General features: G+C 38.3%; 2 protein-coding genes and 1 long non-coding RNA gene across 7 annotated transcripts in view; 2 read left to right on the top strand and 1 right to left on the bottom strand.

Moving 5' to 3' along the window:
* The window catches only part of gpam (glycerol-3-phosphate acyltransferase, mitochondrial), a 51,205-nt gene extending 41,561 nt beyond the window's left edge, over window positions 1-9,644 (top strand). For all 3 annotated transcript variants that reach the window (XM_061909675.1, XM_061909676.1, XM_061909674.1), the window contains exons 15-21: window positions 1,436-1,703; window positions 1,785-1,942; window positions 4,048-4,125; window positions 5,757-5,894; window positions 5,965-6,154; window positions 7,973-8,031; window positions 8,106-9,644. In XM_061909675.1, coding sequence (XP_061765659.1) covers window positions 1,436-1,703; window positions 1,785-1,942; window positions 4,048-4,125; window positions 5,757-5,894; window positions 5,965-6,154; window positions 7,973-8,031; window positions 8,106-8,222 — 1,008 coding nt within the window. In that variant the 3' untranslated portion in view covers window positions 8,223-9,644. The remainder of the gene's footprint in view (window positions 1-1,435; window positions 1,704-1,784; window positions 1,943-4,047; window positions 4,126-5,756; window positions 5,895-5,964; window positions 6,155-7,972; window positions 8,032-8,105) is intronic.
* Window positions 1,095-13,410, bottom strand: LOC133558367 (uncharacterized). 2 transcript variants are annotated; one of them, XR_009807937.1, is made up of 2 exons: window positions 10,493-13,410; window positions 1,095-6,201 (listed from the first exon to the last, which is right to left on the bottom strand). It is a non-coding gene; the product is annotated as an uncharacterized LOC133558367 (long non-coding RNA). The 2 variants fall into 2 exon arrangements; XR_009807936.1 differs by having other exon boundaries at window positions 11,156-13,410.
* On the top strand, window positions 12,734-27,350 carry ghdc (GH3 domain containing). 2 transcript variants are annotated; one of them, XM_061909679.1, is made up of 11 exons: window positions 12,734-12,975; window positions 13,052-13,345; window positions 20,999-21,132; window positions 21,198-21,392; window positions 21,459-21,578; window positions 21,643-21,940; window positions 23,050-23,239; window positions 23,309-23,380; window positions 24,396-24,529; window positions 24,595-24,683; window positions 26,817-27,350. In XM_061909679.1, the coding sequence occupies exons 1-11, from the start codon at window positions 12,891-12,893 to the stop codon at window positions 27,036-27,038; spliced, it is 1,833 nt and encodes a 610-aa protein (XP_061765663.1). In that variant the 5' UTR covers window positions 12,734-12,890; the 3' UTR covers window positions 27,039-27,350. The 2 variants fall into 2 exon arrangements, with proteins under 2 accessions (XP_061765663.1, XP_061765662.1); XM_061909678.1 differs by having other exon boundaries at window positions 12,735-12,975; window positions 20,936-21,132.
* The last annotated feature ends 150 nt before the right edge of the window (window positions 27,351-27,500 follow it).

Genomic DNA, 27,500 nt, shown 5'->3' with positions numbered 1-27,500 from the left:
GCTCTACCATGCAAAGCGAAAGCCATTTATCAACAACATCCAGAAATGCCGCCGACTTCTCTGGGCCCGAGATCATCTAAGATGGACTGATGCAAAGTGGAAAAGTGTTCTGTGATCTGACGAATCCACATTTCAAATAGTTTTTGGAAATATTCGACATCGTGTCATCCGGACCAAAGAGGAAGCAAACCATCCAAACTGTTATCGACGCAAAGTTCAAAAGCCAGCATTTGTGATGGTATGGGGGTGCATTAGTGCCCAAAGCATGGGTAACTTACACATCTGTGAAGGCACCATTAATGCTGAAAGGTACGTACAAGTTTTGGAACAACATATGCTGCCATCTAAGCGCTGTCTTTTTCATGGACGCCCCTGCTTATTTCAGCAAGACAATGCCAAGCCACATTCAGCATGTGTTACAACAGCATGGCTTCGTAAAAAAAGAGTGCAGGTACTTTCCTGGCCCGCTTGCAGTCCAGACTTGCATCCCATCGAAAATGTGTGGCGCATTATGAAGCGTAAATTACGACAGTGGAGACCCCGGACTGTTGGACGGCTGAAGCTCCGCATAAAACAATAATGGGAAAGAATTCCCCTTTCAAAGCTTCAACAATTAGTTTCCTCAGTTCCCAAACGTTTATTGAGTGTTGTTAAAAGAAAAGGTGATGTAACACAGTGGTGAAAATGCCCTTTCCCAACTACTTTGGTACGTGTTGCAGCCATGAAATTCTAAGTTGATTATTATTTGCAAAAAAAAAAAAGTTTATGAGTTTGAACATCAAATATCTAGTCTTTGTAGTGCATTCAATTGAATATGGGTTGAAAAGGATTTGCAAATCATTGTATTCCGTTTATATTTACATCCAACACAATTTCTCAACTCATATGGAAACGGGGTTTGTAGACAGATAATCTAATGTTCCATTTTCCAATATTGTGTGTGTCTGATAGTCCCACGATTGCTGTTCCGTGTATTGTAAGCAAAGATAGTTTGTGGTTTTAGCATTTAGATTTTTGTTACACTTGTATGGCGATATTACAGCTTAGCAACATAAATGAGTAGTTAATAATTAAAGTAAAAAAAAAAAAACACGTACCTGTGAGGACGACATTTAATTTCTGCAACAAAATACGAATTAGGGGATCTTTCAATGCAACTTCAGACTGTCAACAACATATACGTGTTCACAAGGGGCTGGATTTACAGTTGGAATTCTGCCTGGTGGCACAAGATTCAAGTGCCCCAGCATTAATTTAAAAGCGCATCAGGAGGTTGCCCACAGCCACACCCACTCATGCCAATGTTTTAATTCAAGACCACCGTTTGTAGCCCACGCAACCGACGACTGTAGGAAGTTGTACGTCCGTCGCATGTGTGGTTTGTGTTACAATGTACAGCGTTGTTCATGTAACAGTGAGCTTGTCTCCGCCGCAGGGTGTGGCGCTGTCCAAGCTGGTGGAGGACTTCTTCAACATGAAGGAGGAGATCCTGTCGCGGGACTTCGATCTAGGCTTCTCGGGCAATTCCGAGGACGTGGTGATGCGGGCCCTGCACCTCCTGGAGAACTGCATTTCCGTCACCACCAGCGCCAACCGCAATGGCGAGTTCACCATCGCGCCCAGCCCGACGGTGCCAGCGCTCTTCGAGCTCAACTTCTACAGCAACGGCCTGTTCCACGTCTTCATTCCCGACGCCATCATCGGTACGTCGTCTCCTCTTGACTCCTCAGGGGTTCCGCCCCCCATGTCATCGCTGATGCGGACTTGTGTTTATGTGCGTGCAGCCTGCAGCATCCTGTCACTGCAGCGAGAGCAGGTGGTGGAATCAGAGTCGGGTAAGCCGGCCAGCGGCGCCGCCGGCTTCCCTCTCAGTCAGGAGAAGCTCATCCGCAAAGCCGCCGGCCTGTCACACTTCCTGGTCAATGAGGTGACCGTGGCCTCCGTAAGTTCCTGTCTGGATAACTCAGGACTTGCACAAAATGAGCACATCATATAGCAGAAATATGATAGTAGTGTGACATCGTAGAATGTTGCTCATTATCACAAGAAGAGGAGAATTGGCGCTTTTTGTCTTCTTCCCATCCCGTCCTCAGCACAATGATAGCATAACAAAAACACAAAGCATATTGAATGTAACTGTTTAATGTTGATTTTTACCCGGGTATGTGTTATTTTGATTCATTGGCTTTTTATGACTTAAAACAATGTAAAACATCAAAATTGTGTGCCATTCAATGCAGAAATATTATTTATACTCAAATGTAACATGAGCTGGACCAGGGGTACATAGTGTAGGCTATTTTTTGATATTGTAAAAATAAAAATAATTCTTTGTTAACCACTTTTGGGTACATTCGATTTTAAATTTATCATAGCCAAACAGGACAAAACGGCATAATTTTTTTTGGTTTTTCTTTTACTTTTTTTCTCAAATTGATCAAACTCCTGTCCGAGACAAAAATATCAAAAATGTTGTTATTTGTTCTTTTTTTTAATCCTTTTTGAAGGTTTTTTAATCAGATGGCATCACAGGTAACATGTTTTGTAAATGTACACAAATACCGTGACTTAATTTAAACAAAAGACCTTCAAAGGGTTAAAATAAAAACTGTGTTTCTGTATTTTATTATTTATTTGGGGCACAAAAAATCAAAAATAGAATAAGAAAATAAGTATTTCCAAAACTATATTTTAATTTGTAAAAAAAACATTAATGAAATTTAAAAGATTAACATTTTGTGTGTCCAGAAAGCAGCAGGAAGAAGAAGAGTTTGTAATTTATTGCACTATCACTCACTGTCATAATTTAATTTTTGGTAAACAATGCAATACATACATAATTACCAGATATATATAAATTAAAAAAATGTTTTAAACATATTCTACAAAATGTTCAAGCATAAAAATGGCTGAATAAACTAAAAATAACAATACTAGAGAAGTTGTGGTTATTAGATGAGACCAAACCACATCACGCTGTTCAGTATCGTGGCTACCGATTAACTGAGCCTCAAGCAGCATTATGGTGCTATATTGGATTAAAATACTGTAGGTCCCTCAAGGGTGTTATTTCATGTTTGGAGGGCTCTCCTAATGTTGAAAAATATATGTAGAAGGTAATAAACTTTTTTTGTTTTAATACTCTACCTAATAAAATATTAGATTCAGAATTGATGATTCCTACTTTGTGGAAATTCATCTATTGCAGTCATGTCCGGAACCAATTAACAATCATGAACCGGTAGCACTGTTTGGATTTGGGGTAATATCGAATAACTGCTCGTGTTTTGTACACCTCTGAAAGAATTGGACGTTGAAATTTTTAAATTTAACTTGGAGAAGAAAAAAAAAAAACTACTTATAAAAATGCATGTGTTATTTAATAACAATACCTATATCACGGCCAAAATACAGCAAAAAAGGACAAAGTTCCCTTAGAATAAATAAAATATATTATAAAATAAAATATATTATAAAATAAACAATAGCACCAATTTGCTTTGTCACCGTGCAGATGTAAAATATTAGATTAGATTAGATTAGATTAGATAGTATTTTATTTATTCCGTCAGGAAAATTAAAATTTTCAGCACAATCCCATTCAAGTTTAGACAAACATTACAGGGAGACAGAACAGGATCGCTGACGGGTCTGCCGGCTTCCAGCGCCCCTTACAAAAAAGATGAGATACAGGTAAACAAGGGGGGGAATGGGAGAAAAAAATAGAAGATTAAAATTAAATTTAAAAAAAATCGGTCTTAGCCTGGGCACTGGAGAGGGGGTGCAGACTGAGGCTAAGGGGGAAAAAAAACAAAAAAACAACAACTCATAGCCATGGTACACAGCCCTCTTCCATGTGTGTAAGAGGGAAACATAGCTTAGCATATGTCGACTTACATTGGATTGATGTTTGCATCTTTAATATACAATGTGTATCATTACTTCAGAATTTATTCTTTTTATTCTACTTACTATGTGTTTTTATGTTTCATAACTTGGCCATTGAATAGCGGAGTTCAACTAATTTGCATTCTCTGTGTCCCTCAGCCCTGTCAGACTGTTTACCAGGTTTTCCACGACGCAGTGACCCGCCTCATCCAATATGGAGTCCTCTACGTGGCGGAGGTCCGTTTCAATGCAGAAATTGTGTTGAGTGGTTTTCGGTGGATATTAAATTATATTAAAGTTGTACACTGACTACTCTAAAGTACAAAACCTAAAACCAGTGAAGTTGGCACATTGTGTAAATGGTAAATAAAAACAGAATACAATGATTTGCAAATCCTTTTCAACCTATATTCTATAGAATAGACCGCAAAGACAAGGTACTTAACGTTCGAACTGGAAAACTTTATATTTTGCAAATATTACCTCATTGGGAATTTCATGCCTGCAACATGTTTCAAAAATGTTGGCGCAAGTGGAAAAAAAGAAAAAAAGTTGAGGAATGTTCATCAAACACTTATTTGGAAAATCCCACATGTGAACAGGCTGATTGGGAACAGGTGGGTGCCATGATTGGGTATAAAAGTAGCTTCCATGAAATGCTCAGTCATTCACAAAAAAGAATGGGGCGAGGGTCGCCACTTTGTGAACAAATGCGCGAGCAAATTGTTGAACAGTTTAAAAACATTTCTCAACGAGCTATTGCAAGAAATATAGGGATTTCACCATCTACGGTCCATAATATCAAAAAGTTCAGAGAATCTGTCTGGAGAAGTCAATGCATGTAGGCGATGATATTATGAACCTTCGATGCCTCAGAGCGACATCACTGTGTAAAGGATATCACCACATGGGCTCAAGAACACTTCAGAAAACCACTGTCAGTAACTAAATGTTGTCTCTCCTCTGCAAAGCAAAACCTATTTATCAACAACACCCAAAAACGCCGCCGGCTTTGCTGGGCTTGAGCTCATCTAAGATGGACTGATCCAAAGTGGAAAAGTGTTTGGTGCTCTGATGACTCCAACTTTTCAAATTGATTTTAGAAACTGGACGTTGCGTCCTCTGGAACAAAGGAAAAGAACCATCCGGATTGAACTAGGCGCAAATTTCAAAGCAAGCATCTGTGATGGTATGGGGGTGTATTATTGCCAGAGATATGGGTAACTTACACATCTGTGAAGGCACCATTAATGCTGAAAGGTACATTCAGGTTTTGGAGCGACATATGTTGTCATCCAAGCAACATCTTGCTTATTTCAGCAAGACTATATGCGTGGCTTCAAAGTAAAAGACTGCGGGTACTAGACTGGCCTGCCCATAGTCCGAACCTGTCTTCGTTGAAAATGTGTGGCGCAATAGGAAGCCTAAAATACCACAACGGACTGTTGAACAACATAAGCTGTACATCAACCAAGAATGGCAAATAATTTCACCTGAGAAGCTTCAAAAATTGGTCTCCCTGGTTCCCAAACCTTTACTGAGTGTTGTTAAAAGGAAAGGCCATGTAACACAGTGGTAAAAATGCCCCTGTGCCAACTTTTTTGCAATGTGTTGCTGCCATTAAATTCTGAGTTAATGATCATTTGCCATAAAAAAATTACTTTTTCAGTTTGAACAATAAATATCTTGTCTTTGCAGTCTATTCAGTTGAATATAAGTTAAAAAGGATTTGCAAATCATTGTATCCTGTTTTTATTTACAAATTACACAAGGTGCCAACTTCACTGGTTTTGGGTTTTGTATACCATTGAGAAGAAATCACATGAAATGCTTGCTGAGGTGTCAATATTAATGTGTGCGTGTTGCAGGAGGACCAAGAGGAACTGAGCCCCAGTCCCACGGACGAACCTTGGCCCAAAAAGTTCCCAGAGCCGCTCTCCTGGCGGAGCGACGAGGAGGACGAAGACAGCGACTTTGGAGAGGAGCAGCGTGATCGCTACCTAAAGGTTCATACTCTTTTTAACATCCGTATCCTCACCTGCTCTCGTCTTTTTTTTTACCTTTCCTTGTTTACAGGTGAGCCTCTCGGAGGAGCACCAGGACTTCTTTGTGTTCCTGCAGCGGCTGCTCAGCCCTGTGCTGGAGGCCTACAGCGGCGCCGCCATCTTTGTGCACAGTTTGTGTCAGCCCACGGCCGAGTCGGAATACACGCAGCGGCTCTTCAGATACCTGCTGACCCGCACCGAGAAGAGAGTGGCTGCTTATGGTGACTCGCTTAATGATTCCTCACCTGACACGTTCATTTCAAACAGCCTGAGGAAGAAATAAAGGAAAATGTCAGTTTAGTTTACAGGCAAAATTAATAGATCTTTGGGGGGAAACCCCACAAAATACAATACAATATTTTTAGGGCATTGGTTGAATGGTTTAACCAGTTATATTTTAACGCAAATCCAGATATAGGTGCATATATGAGCTAATTCCCCCATTTTCTATCATTGCAAGAGGTCACATGTACGCATTGTGATCCTTGAGTACACTCGAACCCGACATTGCTAGCCAGGTACGCATTTTTCTATTTGAGGTTGTTTTCTAAAGTTGTGCATAGGTGGAGTAAAAAAACTTTCCGCCAATCTGAGAGCTGTTTTTTTTTCCCCATTGCCCCGCCCGTCTTTGCAATTGCTTTTGTGGTTTCAATTCAGTCCTCCAGGGGAAGTACACATAACCTTTTTATTCAGGGTTGGGGAATCTAAAATTGCAGGATTTACTTTTACTGATAAGAACAAATCGTAAAAATGTTAGGAAATATTTCAAAATAATTTGAACTTGATATATATATATATATATATATATATATATAATAGTTTCAGTCATCACTTGTGTGTGTGTGTGTGTGTGTGTGTGTGTGTGTGTCTGTGTATATATATATATATATACAGTATATATATATATATATATATATTTGTGTGTGTATATATATATATACATACACATATACATATATATATATATACAGTATATATATACATATGTTGAATTTTGTATTATATACTGTGTATATATAAATATATATATATATGTCTTGATTTGATTATCCAGAGAATAGTGCTCGATACCGTGGTAGAGCGCAATATGTATGTGTGGGAAAAGTCACACGACTACTTCATCTCTACAGAACTGTTTCATGAGGGGTTCCCTCAATCATCTCCTGATGATTGAGGGAACCCCTCATGAAACAGTTCTGTAGAGATGAAGTAGTCGTGTGATTTTTCCCATACATATATATATAAAATACAAAATTACTATACAAAACATTTTTTTCAAATGTTACTCTAGGGAAGGATATTTTTTTCCTAAAATATATATTTTTTACGTTCAATTTCAATATTTTGTTTAAAATAATTTCATACATCGATACACTGGGAAAACATTTTTAGTCCATTAGAACAGCACCAAATCGTAAAAGTCCTCAGGGAATTAAGAGTGTATTAAAATCCATCCATCCATCCATCCATCCATCCATCCTTTTCTACTGCTTGTGTACTGGTTGCTGGATTTTTTTTTAACTTTTTTTTTTTTTTGCTCAGATCTCTTTTCAATTCAGTCCCAAAAAACACTTAACATGTCATATATTCTTTTAATACTTTTAAATGGCCATTTGACCTAATTATATCAGGGTTTTTTCTGAAGTGTTGCCATAAAATGAAAATGTGTTTTGTTTTTTTACAAATCTTATGTATATTTAGGCCTAGTCTTTACCTCACTACCCAAAACATTTAATATTTATTTTATGATATATGAAGTTATTTTTTTGCAAATTTTCACCCCAAAAAATACTTACATCAAATGGGCATTCAAAGAGTTAAGATAAAAAATTAAATGTTTACTGTGTTTTATTTAGGACTGAAGTTGATTAAGAAATTTTAGCAAAAAAAGTGTGAATCTAAAATATTTTTTATATGGTTTTAGCTCCCTATGGATTGTTTCGTACTAGCACTACTTTATTGCCATTACCAGTAAATAATGCATTCCAAGAAACTGGTCATTATAGGTTTACGTAATAAGTATTTTTTTTTGTTTTCAGGTGAAAGTGCTACTCATTACCTGGTGAAGAACACCGTGAGGACTTTCAAAGAACTTGGGGTAACATTTAAAATAGACCACCAAAAAAGTAAAAAGGGCAAATCAAACCGACCTATTATTGTTTTTCCCTTCAGGTTCTCAAGGAGAGACGAGAGAACCGTGTGACAACGCTGGAGCTGAGCGCCACTTTTCTACCTCAGGCCAACCGCAACAAACTCCTGCACTATATTTTAGGCTTCACGCTGCTGTGACCTGAACAGGCCTCAGTCAAGCTCCCTCCAATAAAAGGGCTTCCACTGGCGACTGATCCCAGGTGCTAAACACTGCGGACTGCTTTACCAGGAAGTGCCTTTGCTTAAAAACAACTACAAAACACTACTTTGCCTACTTTGGTTCCTGCATACCTTTTTAATCTAGTAAGAGTAAGAATCAGTTTGAATCCAAATGAAGCAAGCTGCCTTACATGTACACAAGTAAGTCATAAACATTCGCCATTGACCACAGTAATCAGCAAACATTAATAGTATGTAGTCATAGTGCACTTGGTCCATGTGCATCTTAAGAGGATTCTGTGCTTATGGGGCGACAGCAGAAACTTTTCAATCATAACTGTCATGGAAAGTTAAAAAACAAAATAACTATAAGCATTCTGGACCAGTTGCATAGTGAAGTGTCTTACAGGGAAAGCAATACATGTGACATTTCACCATAATGTTTCGGTATTATGAATGTGCTGTATCTTTGGAGTTGTTTACTCTGAAATAGTTGTGCAGAATCTGCGAAGACAAATATTTGTTTACCGTCGTTTTGTTTTTTTCCAACCCCAGACACAATGGCTGTAAAATCTGAATTGTATACAGGTTTAGAATCAAAATGTAGGATACGAACAGTATAAAGGTCAAAGTAAGTCACTAATGGGGGAGATGCTATTGTTGTATTTGACGGCAATGAAATTGTTGACAAACATAGATGTTTATTGAATCTTTAAACTTGCATGTGTTCATGCAGAACTTCCAAGTCTGTGAATGATGGGAATTGTAGATAATTAGGAGCATGTCAAAGGACATAAAAAAATAAAAAGGACGTACAGGCAGGGTGATAATTTAAGTGGATGCTGAAGTTGGATATTTGTCAAGATAATGCCACTCTTATGTACTGTATTGCATGTTTGTTGACACTTTACTGTAGTACAGGGGTGTCCAAAGTCTGGCATGGGGTTTTTATTGTCTATTTAAAAGAAAAACCTTAATACAGCCAAGGAAGATTATGGCCAAGCTGAAAAGTTTTAATCAAACTCACAGTGGTAAATTCCTTTGTCACACGTTAACACAAATTTTAATATATTTAGCTATATTACCAAACTATAATCCTTCAGTTTTGGACGCCCCTGCTGTAGACACAAACTTAATTTCTTGAATTGTACTTTACAGTCCAAATGTGAATTATTTAGCTGAGAAGGAACCTGCTGAATGTATCTGACCGCCTTGAAAAAGTCATTGTGATTGTAATTGACTTGGTACAAAATGTGTGGACAAAAGTATTGGGACTCCTCGCCATGACATCTACAGGAATATAAAATGAAAGGTCAAGTGTAAACTAAAGAGGTCCCTACTGATTATTGAATCCAGATGTGTGTCTAAATACTTTTGTCTAATAAACTACATGAGTTGTTAGGAGTGATTGAACAAACACACAGCTCAGTAAATAGGGCAGTGGTTCTTAACCTGGGTTCAATCGAACCCTAGGGGTCCGGTGAGTCGGCCTCAGGGGTTCGGCGGAGGTCAAAACACTCCCGAATCATCGTGTCAATAAAAACTTTTACCTATCGGCGTATTACGGATACGGCAACAGCAGAAGTTACACCGATTTGCAGGTGTGGAATTTGTTGTGAGTTTATGCACTGTGTCGGTTTTGTTCTTTGAACAAAGTGATGTTCATACACTTCATTTTGTGACCAGTAAAAAGACATGGTAACACTTTATTATGGGGGACATATTCACCATTAATTAGTTGCTTATTAACATGCAAATGAGTAACATATTGGCACTTAACTAGTCATTATTAAGTACTTATTAATGCCTTAATCGGCATGGCCTCATTATAACCCTAACCCTCTAACCCTAACCAAATAACTCCAAATTAAATCTTTGTTACTTAGAATATGTTCCCCTAATGTCCAACAACCTCTAAATTAAGTCTTTACTTGGAATTTGTTCTCCATACTAAAGTGTTACCAAAAACACATAACTTTGTCTTGAATTTTGAAAAAAAACAAAAAAAACATTGTATTTTTCACTAAGACGGGTTCGGTGAATGTGCATATGAAACTAACGGGGTTCGGTACCTCCAACAAGGTTAAGAACCACTGAAATAGGGGTTCTAAATGCCTGAGCAGGTGTCTTTTTAATGCTTGTTGTTGTGTTTTTTGCGTGCATGTTAACTATTTAGTGTGCAGATCATAAGGGGGGGGGGAACACTACATTATAATGTAAAACATACCAGATAACACGAGAAGACTCACCAGCTACTAAAAATGTCTTTTTTTTCTTTTTTTTTTTGCTTTCTCAAAGTAAAGCACAATTGTCATTAGATTTGTAAATAAATACGTAATATTAATTTTCATTTTGTATTCTTCGAGGGTCTTTTGCATGGACATGCCCTTAAAGGCCTACTGAAACCCACTACTACCGACCGCGCAGTCTGATAGTTTATACATCAATGATGAAATATTAACATTGCAACACATGCCAATACGGCCGGGTTGGTTTACTAAATTGCATTTTTAAATTTCCTGCAAAGTATCCTGTTGAAAATGTCGCGTAATGATGACGCGTATGATGACGCGTGCGCATGACGTCACCAGTGGTAGCGGACATGTTCTTCCAGCCCGATCCAAGCTATAAGTAGTCTGCTTTAATCGCATAATTACGCAGTATTTTGGACATCTGTGTTGCTGAATCTTTTGCAATTTGTTCAATTAATAATGGAGAAGTCAAAGAAGAGAAGATGTAGGTGGGAAGCGGTGTATTGCAGCTGCCTTTAGCAACACAAACACAGCCGGTGTTTCCTTGTTTACATTCCCGAAGGTGAAGCTTTACCATGGAACAGAGCGGTCAAGCGAACATGGTCACATGTCAACCGGCAGGTTTCGGTGAGAAAATTGTGCAAATAAATCGGCTCTTACCGTAGACATGAGCGGAGCTTGCGTCCTCCTGCAGCTGCGGACTCTCTTACCTCCTCCCACCGGAGACACTGGCGGTCACCACACCCGTGGCCACACCTCTCTGACTAGAGATGCGCGGATAATAGGCAATTATTTCGTCCCCAACCGCATCACTAAAGTCGTCATCCACCCACCATACACCCGAACCAACATTTTGTCAAAACCACAACCGCCCGCTGTTACATATCTAATATAGACGATGCAAGGCATTAGTGAGGTGAGAAAGTGTAACTCCCTCCAAATAGCACAGACACAATGGCTTTCTTGAACTGATTTATTTGAAGGCTTCCTTTCCCTTCAAATTCACCGTGAAAACTGTAATAAATAAAGCACGTTGTAGCTGAGATAGGCGCCAGCGCCCCCCGCGACCCCGAAAGGGAATAAGCGGTAGAAAATGGATGAATGGACAAACGTAAAAACAATAACATGCACAGCATGTCGATCAAATATTTTACCAAGTAAAATACTAACAAATGACAAACAAATACCTCGTTGGCCATACCCGGAAGTAGCTTCCTTACATCCGTCGACAAACGAGACACTTCAAAATAAAAGTATGCCCACATACTGTTTCAAAGAGTGCTGCTCGTTTTTCGGCTGTGGGTAACAACATTTACCTATTTATAGATGGTTGATATATTTAGGCTAGTAAGGTAAATTATTGTACCTGACAAGTTTCGGCTACCTTGCTTCTGCAGCCTTCATCAGAGGTGTCACGTGATGTTAGCGTGACGTTGTCTGTGATATATGGATTGTACCGGCAAGTGTTGTCACGTACAACACTTTAACTTATTAGCCTGTATAAATCAACCATTTATAAATACACGTCAGTAGGCTAAATGAACCTCTTCAACATAACATTTATGTATATTTCAGAATTAGTTCAACCGCCACCCGCCCGAATCTATTTAAAATATATTTCTTCGTCATGTCACCCGCCCGACCCGCGTTTTATCCGCGGATGAGACCGCAAACTGCGCATCTCTACCTCCGACTTTCAGGAGATAGAGATATAATCTCACTAAAACACTAGTAACACAATAAGCAGATAAGGGATTTTCCAGAATTCTAGTAAATGTGTCTTAATAACATCTGAATCGCTCCCACTGCCCTGTTTTTTTTTTCTTCTAGTCCTTCACTCTCAATATCCTCATCCACGAATCTTTCATCCTCGCTCAAATTAATGGGGAAATCGTCGCTTTCTGGGTCCGAATCACACGCGCTGCTGGTGGCCATGATTGTAAACAATGTGAGGATGTGAGGAGCTCCACAACCCGTGACGTCACGCGCACATCGTCTGCTACTTCCGGTACAGGCAAGGCTTTTTTTATTAGCGACCAAAAGTTGCGAACTTTATCGTCGATGATCTCTACTAAATCCTTTCAGCAAAAATATGGCAATATCACAAATTAATCAAGTATGACACATATAATGAACCTGCTATCCCCATTTAAATAAGAAAATCTCATTTCAGTAGGCCTGTAAGGTCGCCCGAAACCTGCTCTTCCGTGTTTTGGTCACGTGGTGCAGGCAAGCGGCCGTATTTGATGACGTAACAGCCACGTGACACAAACAGAAGTGACATGGCGCGCAACAAAAGGACATCGCTCGAAGCTTCTTTGTCTCATTAGTGCGCCCTAAGTTAACTCAATATTTGCCTTAAACGACTACCGTTTGGTGTTTTCACACATTCAACATGGCCCTGGCGTCTTCTCGAGCTGCTGCGCTGTTCTTTCTAGTGGTTACGTCGGTTCTCGTCGCCGTCCTCATTCAAACCGAGGGTTAGTCCCAACAGCGCCACCACCTGGTCACTTCTCCCCTAATTGTCGGCATTACCCGGCTTGTGTAACCCCGCAGCTATGCCGCCTCGACTGGCGCTGACCTCCGTTGGTGTCTTCTCCCTGGTGGGCATGGCGCTGGTCTGGAAGGACCTCCACTCTAAAGTGAGGGGGCATGGCCGGACGTCGAGCAGCCTGCTCGGCCAATACCTGGCCATGAAGGCGGTGGGCTGGCTGGGCAGGCGACAGAGGGCCAAGCTGGAGGGCGACACGGTGGACGTGAGAAAGGTCCAGGAGGACACACTGATTGGACGACTTAGGAAAAACCAGCAGACGATTTACGGGAAACAGTTTGATTTCAGTTCAATAAAAGGTGAGTGTAAACACTAGGGTAGGGGTTCTCAACCTTTTTTCAGTGCTGTACCCCCTAATCCAGTGGTTCTCAAATGGGGGTACTTGAAGGTATGCCAAGGGGTACAGACTTTAAAAAAAATATTCTAAAAATAGCAACAATTAAAAAATATTTCATAATTATATTTATTGAATAATACTTCAACAAAATATAAATGTAAGTTCATAAACTGTGGAAAGAAATGCAACAATGCAATATTCAGTGTTGACAGCTAGATTTTTTTGTGGACATTTTCCATTAATATTGATGTTAAAGATGTATTTTTTTGTGAAGAGATGTTTAGAATTAAGTTCATAAATCCAGATGGATCTCTATTACAATCCCCAAAGAGGGCACTTTAAGTTGATGATTACTTCTATTTGTAAAAAAATCTTTATTTATAATTGAATCACTTGTTTATTTTTCAACAAGTTTTTAGTTATTTTTATATCTTTTTTTCCAAATAGTACAAGAAAGACCACTACAAATGAGCAATATTTTTCACTGTTATACAATTTAATGAATCAGAAACTGATGACATAGTGCTGTATTTTACTTCTTTATCTCTTTTTTTCAACCAAAAAATGCTTTGCTCTGATTAGGGGGTACTTGAATTGAAAAAATGTTCACAGGGGGTACATCACTGAAAAAAGGTTGAGAACCACTGCCCTAATCTGAGCAAAGCGTTTTTGGTTGAAAAAAAGAGATAAAGAAGTAAAATACAGCACTATGTCATGAGTTTCTGATTTATTAAATTGCATTTCAGTGCAAAATCCTGCTCATTTGTAGTGGTCTTTCTTGAACTATTGGGATATAAAAACAACTAAAAACTTAAAAAAAAATAAACAAGTGATTCAATTATACATAAAGAATAATACACATAGAAGTAATCATCAACTTAAAGTGCCCTCTTTGGGGATTGTAATAGAGATCCATCTGGATTCATGAACTTAATTATAAACATTTCGATCTCTAAGATCAGCCAAGCAGCTGCTACTGACGGTCCCTGACACAAGGCTGAAGCTTAGAGGTGACAGAGCTTTCGCCGCTGCTGCTCCCAAGCTTTGGAACGACCTACCTCTGAGTGTTAGACAAGCCTCCTCTCTTCCTGTTTTTAAATCTCTCTTAAAAACATACTTTTATTCCTTGGCTTTTAACACTGAGTGATATCCACCCTGCAATGGCGCCCCATTATACATCTGCTGTGAACCAGTTTTTATGTTTCATTTATTTATTTTTTATCATGTTCTGTTTGTGTTGTGTTGTTTGCTCAGTCCTCGTATTATCTTTTAACCTGTCCATTGTACAGCACCTTGGCTACACCTGTGGTAAATATTAAATGAGCTTTATAAATAAAGTTGATTTGATTTGATTTCTTTACAAAAAAAGAAATCTTTAACATCAATATTTATGGAACATGTCCACAAAAAATCTAGCTGTCAATGTTGTAAGCACAATACCAATGGGAGCAATTTCCAAAATGCGTAACCGCATTTTGCAAATTTGTATAACGCACAATCTTTTTGCAAATTGCTTCCAGCTATATATTTGAATAATGTGTGGTGCACATTTTGCAAATCAATGGGCGCAATTTGCAAATTTGTATAATGCACAATCTTTTTTGCAATTTTGGAAATTGCTTCCAGCTATATATTGATTGTGTTGTAAGTTCTGGATACTAACCCTAACCCTTGATGCCATCTACGCAGTGTTGGGAGACTGTTTTGCTGTTCTTCTTCTGTTCGATGTAGCTTTATGTGCAGAATTCCGCAAATTCTTGTTCAGCTGTCCTCAAACCATCCATTTGCATGGTTGCGCCATTTTCAAACAAAATCTTGTCTCGCGATATGCAAATTGCTTGCGCACAATCGAAATGACGTATAATTTGCAAAGTGGGCGAGATTGGTGAAATGCTTACAACATCAACACTGAATATTGCATTGTTGCATTTCTTTTCACAGTTTATGAACTTACATTCATCTTTTGTTGAAGTCCATCCATCCATTTACTACCGCTTATTCCCTTTTTGGGGTTGCGGGGGGCGCTGGCACCTATCAGCTACAATCGGGCGGAAGGCGTGGTACACCCTGGACAAGTCGCCATCTCATCGCAGGGCCAACACAGATAGACAGACAACATTCACACTCACATTCACACTTTTGTTGAAGTATTATTCAATAAATATATTTATAAAGGAATTTTGAATTGTTGCTATTTTAAAAATATTTTATAAAAATCTTACGTACCCCTTGGCATACCTTCAAGTACCCCCAGGGGTACGCATACCCCCATTTGAGAACCACTGCACTAGGGCTGCGAATCTTTGGGTGTCCCACGATTCGATTAAATATAGATTCTTGAGGTCACGATTCGATTAAAAAAAAATATATATTTTTTTTTTCAATTCAACACGATTTTCGATTCAAAAACAATTTTTTTCCCCTGATTCAAAAGGATTCTCTATCGTTTCAATACATAAGATTTCAGCAGGATCTACCCCAGTCTGCTGACATGCAAGCGGAGTAGTACATTTTTTTAAAAAGCTTTTATAATTGTAAAGGACAATGTTTTATCAACTGATTGCAAAAATGTAAATTTGTTTTAACTGTTAAACGAACAGAATATATGACTTATTTTATCTTTGTGAAAACATTGGACACAGTGTGTTGTCAAGCTTATGAGATGCGATGCAAGTGTAAGCCGCTGTGACACTATTGTTCTTTTTTTTTTTTTATAAATGTCTAATGATAATGTCAATGAGGGATTTTTAATCACTGCTATGTTGAAATTATAACTAATATTGATACTGTTGTTGATAATATTCATTTTTGTTTCACTATTTTTGGTTTGTTCTGTGTCGTGTTTGTCTCTCCTCTAAATTGCTCTGTTTATTGCAGTTCTGAGTGTTGCTGGGTCAGGTTTGGTTTTGGAATTGGATTGCATTGTTATAGTATTGCTGAGTATTGTTTTGTTGGATTGATAAAAATGAAAAAAAAATCAATTTAAAAAAATGGGAATTGATTCTGAATCGCACAACATGAGAATCGCGATTAAAATTCGAATCGATTTTTTCCCACACCCCTATTATGTATCCTTTTATCATACGCAACACATTAGAAGGAATAGTTCAACAAAATATTTCATAACAGACATTGAATGCCTGAGACAGAATCAAACATGAAAGACACCGTTTGACACCTCTTTTAACCTCTGGGCTTCTGTGATAGAGCCTGCCATTGAATTATCTCAGGGCATTAAATCGATCACAACTGGGCTGTTTGGTTTGTTTTAGAATACGGCTGGGCGATATGGTCTTTTTTTAATATCTCGATATTTTTAGGCCATATCGCGATACACAATATATATCTCAATATTTTACCTTAGCCTTGAATAAACACTTGATACACATAATCGCAGCAGTATGATGATTCTATGTGTATACATTAAAACATTTTTCTTCATACTGTATTAATAATATATGCTCATTTAAAACTGTCATGCAGAGAGGGAAAATCACAACTACCGTATTTCCTTGAATTGCCGCCTGGGCGCTAATTATTTTAAACTTCTTCTCACTCCGGCACTTACCAAAGGCATGCAGTACAATTTGAGTGTGATGTAAGCTTGGACCTTAAATCCTACTGAATAGCTCTTAATCTTCTTCCCTATATGCGATTTCAGATTACCGGTATTGAACTCAGCCTCCTCCATTTTGAAAATGATGACAGGGGAAGTGTCACTCGTGAGGTCACGAGTTTGACCAGGCGGTAATACTAAGCATGCGCTAATTATTTTGCAAAGCGAGTTAGACCCCGCAGTAATTCAAGGCAGGCGCATACTATATGCCTTGCGGCAATTCAAGGAAATACGGTAAGTCAAATGCCCAACCCTTTTTTTTTTTTTAAACAGTAATTAAGCAATGGCACAAACAAATACTTCTAACTTATTCTGTCAGTGAACCCGCTTAGTCAATATTCGATTCAATAAACAGACGATAAATAAAAAAAGTCGGTAAGTTTTAAAGGGTCAATAAACCAGCATGTGCATGCTGCAAGAGCATTCAGGTTTTCGTCGCTTTTAGCGGCAAAGTGTGTTTGTACCATAGCAAAATGAAAAGAAGGGGGTGAATTATCTTGTCCCCTTGTGTTTTTGACTCTTTGTGCATCACACAGTGTTACTAGTCATCTCAAGGCATTAAAGTGATCGCAACTGGACTGTTTGGTTTGTCTTCGAAGAGGTTTCGTCACTCATCTGAGTAGACTTCATCAGTTGGCGCTCATCGACTTAGATTGGTCAGATCTAGTCCAGCGGCTGGTGCCAAAATCCCAAATATTTATACTCCAAAAACCAGGAGGGTGTGCCTGGGCAAGGATGGCTATAAAATCCGTCTATAAAATCCGCTACACCTCCTTGATACCGAAGTACATGTCAAATTACCTCCTTAACGTAAATGACCGCCATAACCACAACACCAGGGGGAGCTCCACAAACCACGTTAAACCCAGATTTCGATCTAACAAAGGTCTTAACTCATTCTCTTTCTATGCCACATCAATGTGGAATAAAAGTAAGTGCATCTCTATATTCCTTCAAAACCGCTCTAAAACAACACCTCCAGGCAACTTCAACACTTTACTAATACCCTCCTCCATTCACATCCCATCTCCCCGGATTATAAACAACTCAAATGTACTTCTAATGTATATACTTGTTCTTATGCTATCTGAACTCACTATGTTCTCTGCTGGCTGTACATATCCTACTAAGTAAGACCTACACTGTTTCAATGTCCACATTTCTCTGTTGATGCAATTGTTGATGACTGAAGTTCTGATATCAACCAAAGCTCCTCATCCCACCCCCCGGATTGTAAATAATGTAAATAATTCAATGTACATACTATGATGAGTAACTTGTGTGATGACTGTATTATGTTGATAGTATATATTTGTACCATGAATTGATTAACGTAGACCCCGACTTAAACAAGTTGAAAAACTTATTCGGGTGTTACCATTTAGTGGTCAATTGGACGGAATATGTACTGTACTGTGCAATCTACTAATAAAAGTATCAATCAATCAATCAATCAATGCCCTATTTTAGTGAGAAAAACAACTGTTTTGATTTTCCAGAATTATCCTAGTAAATGTGTCTAATAACATCTGAATCGCTCACAATGCCCTGTTTTTTTTTCGTTTTTTTTTTTTCTAGTCCTTCACTCTCACTATCCTCATCCACGAATCTTTCATCCTCGCTCAAATTAATGGGGAAATCATCGCTTTCTCGGTTCGAATCGCTCTCGCTGCTGGTGGCCATGATTGTAAACGATGTGAGGAGCTCCACAACCCGTGACGTCACACGCACATCGTCTGCTTCTTCCGGTACAGGCAAGGCTTTTTTATTAGCGACCAAAAGTTGCGAACTTTATCGTCGATGTTCTCTACTAAATCCTTTCAAAAAAATATGGCAAAATCGCGAAATGATCAAGTATGACACATAGAATGGACCTGCTATCCCCGTTTGAATAAGAAAATCTAATTTCAGTAGGCCTTTAAATTTGACTAACAAAATGAATGGCAACAATATCATTTATCGGCAATGATTTGTCGGTCAATATATCACCAAGCAAAATTTATTATCGACCCAGGCTTACTCACTCGCAATGGAAGCGCTAAAAAGCACAACACAGATGGCAAGGAGAAGACACTGTCGAAGTGGGGCCACTTAAGACAAAACGGCACATCTCGAAGAGACAGTCAGAAAAAAGTTTAAACGGTCTGTAAAACACAATCCATGCAAAATGTTTACAAAAGAACCACCGTCGCATATATTAAAAACCACAATGAGTGTTTTAAATGTTTAAAAAAAATCATAATGTGATCCCTTTTAGGGGACTGACAAGCACATGTCTGTAAAATTTGGGCAAGATTGTTTGAAAAAAAAATGGCTGCCATCAACTAAAGTGTGGGACTTGGCAACACATTTTCCGTAGCTAATTGAGCCTCTGTTGGTAATTACAACTTTTTCACTTGCAATACGATGCAGCTATTGATCCAATATGATATCAGCACAAATCTTAAATACTTTTATCATTTTCTGTCATCTGGAATATTAAAAAAAGGCTTGATTAAGTGAAATGACTTGACAGAAAACAATGGTAGGTAGGAAAACCGTTAACCTATATATTTTTCACGGTCGAGGTAGAGTGGTAATTGTTTTTTTCTTTTGCCACACCTAGTGGATACAATAGTTCATAAAGTTAAGCTCATGACACAGTAAATTGAGAGATGTGGACACGTTTGTTACTGGGTACTTTCTAATACGCTTCTGCTTTGTAGAATTTGTGTCTGTAAGTAAGATGCAACTATAATTATTTGATACTTGTTTATATTGACAAATGTGGTGTTTTTAGACTGAAATATTGTTCATTTAAGGACACCTGTTTTGTATTTGAGCCTGTGTGCTTATCTGTTGTGTAGCTGCTAGATCCTAGTATCCTCCCGTGCTTACTTTTGTAAATGACTTGACGAAAATATAATAAAAGACCAACCTTGTGTGTCTATTGGAGGGCATTTTAACAGAATGCTCAGCCAGCATTAATAGCGCTGATGAGTTTATTATAAACACAGTACAACAAGTTTTACACCTACAGCTACGTAGCAACATTTTAACACACATTCAGAGGTACATAAAGCTGCTTGATGCTGCCCATTCATAATTCTTCTAAATGCAGCTTAAATACATCTTTTGGAATTGATTTAAAAAATAACCTACATCAGGAGGTTGCCTACAGCCACAGCTGTTTAAGCAAATTTTTGAGCTGCTTTTTCAGGACTCGCACCCGACAGGCGTCTTGTCAAGTAAATTGAATCGATGCATTAAGTCAGTGGTTCTCAAATCGGGATACGCGTACCCCTGGGGGTGCTTAAAAGTATGCCAAAGGGTACATGAGATTTTTTAAAATATTCTAAAAATAGCAACAGTACAAAAATCCTTTATAAATATATTTATTGAATAATACTTCAATAAAATATGAATGTAAGCTCATAAACTGTGAAAAGAAATGCAACAATGCAATATTCAGTGTTGACAGCTGGATTTTTTGTGGACATGTTCCATAAATAATTAAATATTGATGTTAAAGTTTTTTGGGTTTTTTTGAAGAAATGTTTAGAATTAAGTTCATGAATCCAGATGGATATCTATTAAAATCCCCAAAGAGGGCACTTTAAGTTGATGATTATTTCTATGTGTATAAATCTTTTTTTATATATAATCGAATCACTTGTTTATTTTTCAACAAGTTTATAGTTATTCGTATATCTTTTTTTCCAAATAGTTCAAGAAAGACCACGACAAATGAGAAATATTTTGCACTGTTATACAATTGAATAAATCAGAAACTGATGACATAGTGCTGTATTTAATCATTTTTCTCTTTTTTTTAACCAAAAATGTTTTGCTCTGATTAGGGGTTACTTGAATTAAAAAAATGTTCACAGTGGGTACATCACTGAAAAAAGGTGGAGAACCACTGCATTAAGTGGAGCATGTATGCATTTTTTTCAGACAGCGCCACCTTTCGGGCGCGCCACCCCATCACAACGTACAAGCACTATCGTGAGCTCATAGGTCGTGTGGCGGTGGGAGAGGAGAAGGTGATCACTGCTGAGAAGGTCCTAATCCTGGCTATGACTTCTGGGACCTCTGGGCCCAGCGCAATGCTGCTCAGCACCAGGGACACCAACGCAGAGTTCTTCCTGCAGGTATGCAAATGCAAACTCTTCAATGTATGCGAAAACAGTCCAAAAAGTCAAGATTGTTTTTATAGGGCGTGGCTGTGTGTCTCGACGCCATGCGCCATGCTTTCCCAGCCACAGACAGCCTTCAGCGCACCACAAAGTTCTTCTACACGCCAACGTTTCGCCAGTCCGAGGCCGGCATTCCTATCGGGCCCAATTCCTCCACACCAGCCTCCTCTCGCCACATGCTGAACCTCTACACCACGCCGGCGCCCGCCTTCCAGGTGCCACATTAACAATGGATGCCATTCTCTTCTTTTCTGTGACATTGTGACTCCTCCTCGTTTCAGGTTCCTAGCGAGAAGGACACGCTCTACCTCCATCTCCTTTTTGCACTCAAAGACCCAAGTGTGGGGACACTCGAGTCCAACTTTGCCTCCACTGTCTTCTACGCCTTCAGTGCCTTGCAGGTACGTGCCTTGATGCGCCTCAAGTCCAAAAGTAGACTAAACATTAGGCCCATTTCTCCCTCAGGAGCGCTGGCAGGAACTGGTAGAAGACATAGAGCGAGGGAAGGTGAGCGCTGCTCTGAATCTGGAGCCTGATGTTAGACTCAAGCTTGAAGCTCTCATGAAGCCAGACCCCAAGAGAGCCTCTGAGCTGCGGGCACACTTCGATGCAGGCTTTCAAGGAATCGCCAAGCGCCTTTGGCCTGACCTCCACCTGGTTCTTGCTGTTGACTCGGGCTCCAATCAGATTTACGGGGAGATGTTAAGGGCAAATTACTGCCAAGGAATCCCTTTCTACTCGCCTTTCTACGCCGCTACAGAAGGTAAACAGGTCTTAAAATTGCATCGTGAAAATTAATTTACACTTACAGTAGTGTGTGTGCACAGAAGTTTAAAAACATGTCAAAGACGAAATAAAGCATTTAAACTACTTGTTGCAAAGAAAAAGTATTATGCACAGATAAAGTTTTAAGGATGCACTGTAAATACGAGAGGGCAAATAATACTTTTAATATTAAAAAAAATGAAATCTTTCTTTATCAGAGTGTGTATATAAATTAAGTTTATTTTTTAAAAGTATAGGTAAATTACAATATTTGTTTTCTCTAAAAAAGTTATATGAAATGTAAATGTTAATATGGTAATTAGGTTAAACTCTTAAATCATGTAATGTAAAACATTTTCTACAAAAAAAATCATTACATAAATTAAAAAAATGTTTTTATGTTAATTGAGTTAAAAAGTTAAAATAGTTTTATTTTGAGAAATATTTTTAATATTAGACAAAATATAGGAAATGTATTTTTATTTTAAATATTCCAAGAATCAAGTTCTATTTTTTTCAGGAAAAACAATTATTTCATGAATACAATTTTTGATATCATTAATTATTAGTTGAATAATGTGATTTTTTTTAATATATATATTTTTTTACCATTAAAAAAAACTTAATATAAATTAGAATTCTCATTTTCTATGGTGATCACTTGTACAATTGTTATTTTTACTGTAATATTATTTGTTTTCACTACATTATGGCATCTTTCTTTGACATATCACATTGTTTTTAATGATAAAATAAAGACATATTATGAAGTAAAATTCTATGTTTTCATCTGTTACCGCATGTAAAATTATACTTTTCTACTGTAATATTATATTTCTTTTTACAATAATATGGTATTTTTCTTTGTAGTTATTTGACTTTATTTACATAGGTTTTTTTTAAGCTTAATAGAAATATATTTTTTTTTTTACTGTTCCCACCTTTTTTTACTGTGTAATAACTTTTTATTTTCACAATGTTATGTCATTTTTCTTCATAGTTGTTGGACCTATTTCACTTTTTTATGGTCCCCTTAATAACCCTTTGTATCAATCATTACATCATGTTTTAACATAAATGTTAAAAGTGGAGCTTGGGCCTCTGCAGGCTTGATCGGGGTGAACTTGTGGCCCGAGGACCCGAGACGGCGCTACCTGCTGTGCCCTCGCTCCATGTTCTGCGAGTTCCTGCCAGAGAGCAGTTTGGAGGAGGAGACGCCCCCTACCCTACTGATGGAGGAAGTAAAGGAGGGTCAGAACTATGAGCTGGTCATCACCAACGCAGCCGGCCTCTACAGGTGGGCTCACTGGGACTATTCTGCTGCCTTCAGTGACATTTTGCCATAAATACATTTGTTTTGTTGCAGATATCGTATTGGAGACATTGTGAAAGTGGCTGGATTCCACAACAAATGTCCGATTGTTGAGTTTCAATACAGGTAAACATCTTCATTAGTTGCAGAAGCTGATGCTATCCTAAAGGGGAGCTGTCCGTACAAAGATTACTAGGTAGACAATCACAATGTATCCCCGACTAGCAAAATTACAGTGAGGAATTCAGTCGATACCTCTTTTATTCAATATATTTACATGTGTGTATATATATATATATATATATATATATATATATATATATATATATATATATCATAAATTTGTTGAAGCTTATGGAGTTACGGGTGTTTTACTATATTATAAGTTCAGTTATTTACAATCTCTGCCTTTTGTAAAGTTAAAGTAAGTTAAAGTACCACTGATAGTCACACACACACACACACACACACTAGGTGTGGTGAAATTACCCTCTGGGTTTGACCCATCTCCTTGTTCCACCCCTTGGGAGTTGAGATGAGCAGTGAGCAGCAGCGTTGGCCACGCTCGGGAATCATTTTGGTAATTTAACCCCCAATTCCAACCCTTGTGCTGAGTGCCAAACAGGGAGGTAATTGAAAAAAATAATTTTGATGGATACTGTGAGAAGAAAAGTATTATTGAAACACTGCGTAGTTCTTTGTTGTGTTATTTTTTTTATATTTTGATGAGTTGTTTTATGAATATATTTTTGGGGACAATACCACCATTTTTTTAAATTAGTTTTCATTATTTAAAAAATATGTTGTCCAAATAATATTTAATAATTATATATGCAAATGTAATATATATCAACTAAACACAATATTAAGTGTTAACTGGGTGAAATGTGGTTTTTTTTTTAGGGGGGCATTACAGTTAAGTGCATTAATGAAAGTGCAATTGACCCTATCCTCCACTAGGTGTTGCTCCTGCACTCTTTGGTGCTTTCATCCGCTTGTGTATTGGAATGTATGAGGAGATGTCATAGGGGATTCATTGTGGTTGTCCATGATAAAGTGTTATCCATGCATATTAATTAGAGTGTGCATATGTGCCTAATGATTTGTCAAAGTGGGGATAACAAAACAAGTGTCCTTCTAGGCGTGGCCAGATGTTGAACGTACGTGGGGAGAAAGTGTCCGAAGCGTTGTTCCTTAATGCTTTAAAGAAAGCTGTCACTCAGTGGCCCGGCGCTCAGCTGGTCGATTACTGCTGTGCAGAGAGTGGCATTCTGGGTAATAAAAAAAACATAGACATTAATAATCAGTTTCCTGTGGTACTAAATGATTGCATTTTGTAGGAGACTCCACTGGGGGCAGTGACCCACACTACCAAGTCTTCATTGAGCTGAAAGGTGTAAGGAACCTCACAGAAGAGCAACGCTACAAGGTTTTTTGTCACTATTTTATCCAGAAAGTTTATATATCAAGCGGCGGCTACAAAACACAAGTCAATAAACAATAAGAATGTAATAGTATAAAAATGTTACGGTAAGATGTTCCCACGGTATTAAGGCCCCGGTACAATATTTGTGTGGTATACGTCCAAAACAAAGACTTAAAAATGCCATAGTTTGTAAAATGAAGTGGCAAGAATTTTTAGGATAAACAAATTGAACACACATGATGCTAAAATGTTCTAATCATACTACAAACATGTATTTTAAGTGCAAATAGTTGTGCAGGAACATCCGCTGTTTCAAGAAAATATTTAAAAAAACTTACAATTGAGTGACTTTAAAGTGACAATGTAAACATCTCGTGTAAAAAAAATAATGTTTACTTTAGTGTCTGAGAAGCAGAGTCTTCCAAAGTGAGCATGTTTTTATCAGGAATATTTATCTGGAATATGCTGGAAAATGGCACAGGGGCATTTTTACCACTGCGTTACATGGCCTTTCCTTTTTAACAACATTCAGTAAACGTTTGGGAACTAAGGAGACACATTTTTTAAGCTTTTAAGTGGAATTCCTTCCCATTCTTGCTTGATGTACAACTTAAGTTGTTCAACAGTCCGGGGTCTCCGTTGTCGTATTTTAAGCTTCATAATGAGACACACGTTTTCAATGGGAGACGGTTCTGGACTACAGGCAGGCCAGTCTAGCCACGTAACATGTGCAGAATTTGGCTTGTTATTGCCCTGCTAAAATAAGCAGGGGCGTCCATGAAAAAGACATTGCTTGGATAGCAACATATGTTGTTCCAAACCTGTATGTACCTTTGAGCATTAATGGTGCCTTCACAGATGTGTAAGTTACCCCATCCATGCCTTGGGCACTAATACACCCCCATACCATCACAAATGCTGGCTTTTGAACTTTACAGCCTACAACAATCCGGATAGTTATTTTCCTCTTTGGTCCGGAGGACACAACGTCCACAATTTCCAAAAACATTTTGAAATGTGGACTCGTCAGACCACAGAACACTTTTCCACTTTGCATCAGTCCATCTTAGATAAGCGAGGGCACAGCGAAGCCAGGAGCGTTTTTGGGTGTTGTTGATAAATGGCTTTGGCTTTGCATAGTAGAGTTTTAACTTGCACTTACAGATGTAGTGACCAACTGTAGTTACTGACAGTGGTTTTCTGAAGTGTCCCTGAGCTATGTGGTTATATCCTTTACACACTGATGTCACTCTTTGATGCAGTACCGCCTGAGGGATCGATGGTCACGGGCATTGCCGCTTACGTGCAGTGATTTCTCCAGATTCTCTGAACCTTTTGATGATATTACGGACCGTAGATAGTGAAATCCCTAAATTCCTTGCAATACCTGTTTGAGAAATGTGGTTCTTAAACTGTTCGACAATTTGCTCATGCATTTGTTCACAAATTGGTGACCCTCACCCCATCCTTGGTTGTGAATGACTGAGCATTTCATGGAAGTTGTTTTATACCCAACCATAGCATCCACCTGTTCCCAATTAGCCTTTTCACCTGTGGGATGTTCCAAATAAGTGTTTGAAGAGCATTCCTCAACTTTCTCAGTCTTTTTTGCCAGCTTTTTTTAAACATGTTGCAGGCATCAAATTCATAATGAGCTAATATTTCCAAAAAATAACAAAGTTTACCAGTTCGAACGTCAAGTATCTTGTCTTTACAGTGTATTAATTGAATATTCGTTGAAATTGATTTGCAAATCATTGTATTTTCTTTTTATTTACGATTTACACTTACCAAATTCCCTGGTTTTGGGTTTTGTACTACGAACACACTACACTTCCTGTTTATAACATTCCACGCCCCCACCTCGCCGGTCCCGCGCTGCGCAGAAGAGTCTGGGAAATGTAATTTATTTTTAGACTCGGCCAACGCTGTAGCGCCAGAAACAAAATTCACACCAAGTTTTTGTTTTATACCGTTACGCGTCACGGCATTGTTGTGAAGACTTTGAAACCTACATACTGCGGTAACATCTGTCACTTCCATCAGAGGTAATGACAGAAACAAGTTTGTCTGTCATCTTTAAAAGTTTAGGCACCATTAATTTCAATGTTTTTTGTTGTTGTTCCTTCCGTCTAGTTGGACGTGTGCCTCCAACAGAACTCGGCAGTATACAGGTCCTATCGCATCAAAGGCAGCATCGGACCAATGAGGGTGCAGCTGGTGGCCCCCGGTGCATTCAATGAACTCTGTAAGCAGATGATGAGCTTTTCCAACACCTCTCCTAACACCTTCAAAATGCACCGGGTTCTGCGGCGGAAGGAATATGCCGACTTCCTCTTGGGGAAAACGGTCTCCTGAACACTTGCAGGCGCAAAGCCGTGCATGATGGGATTTTCCACCATGCACAGCTGTAAAAGGTGATTTCATTGCTAGTGCCTTCAACACAACACTTAATATTTCTGTGTTCCACCAGCATCCTTTGGGTTGTTGCGTTTGGAACATCTTAACAATATTTGTTTGTGAATTAGCCAATTAATTTGATTCAAATGTATGATAAGTGGAACAACTGTGGGATACGGTATAGGTCATCTTCAACATTTATAAATATTGATTCTGTCCTGTTCATTATATTATTACATTTTCATTAAAATTAATCATAACTATTTTTAATTTCATGTGTCAGTACATTATTTGACTTCCAGGTTTTACTCTATGAAACGCAGAGTCCAAGGTCCGGCCAAGAGGTCAATTGCGGTTGTTTTTCATATTAGTTTGTGGTAGGTATTTTTTCTTTATTTTTGTGCAATTATTAAAACTATA

The sequence above is a fragment of the Nerophis ophidion genome, linkage group LG08 (genome assembly GCF_033978795.1).
Source record: "Nerophis ophidion isolate RoL-2023_Sa linkage group LG08, RoL_Noph_v1.0, whole genome shotgun sequence".
NCBI lineage: Eukaryota > Metazoa > Chordata > Actinopteri > Syngnathiformes > Syngnathidae > Nerophis > Nerophis ophidion.
This window is presented reverse-complemented; position numbering and strand designations above follow the sequence as displayed.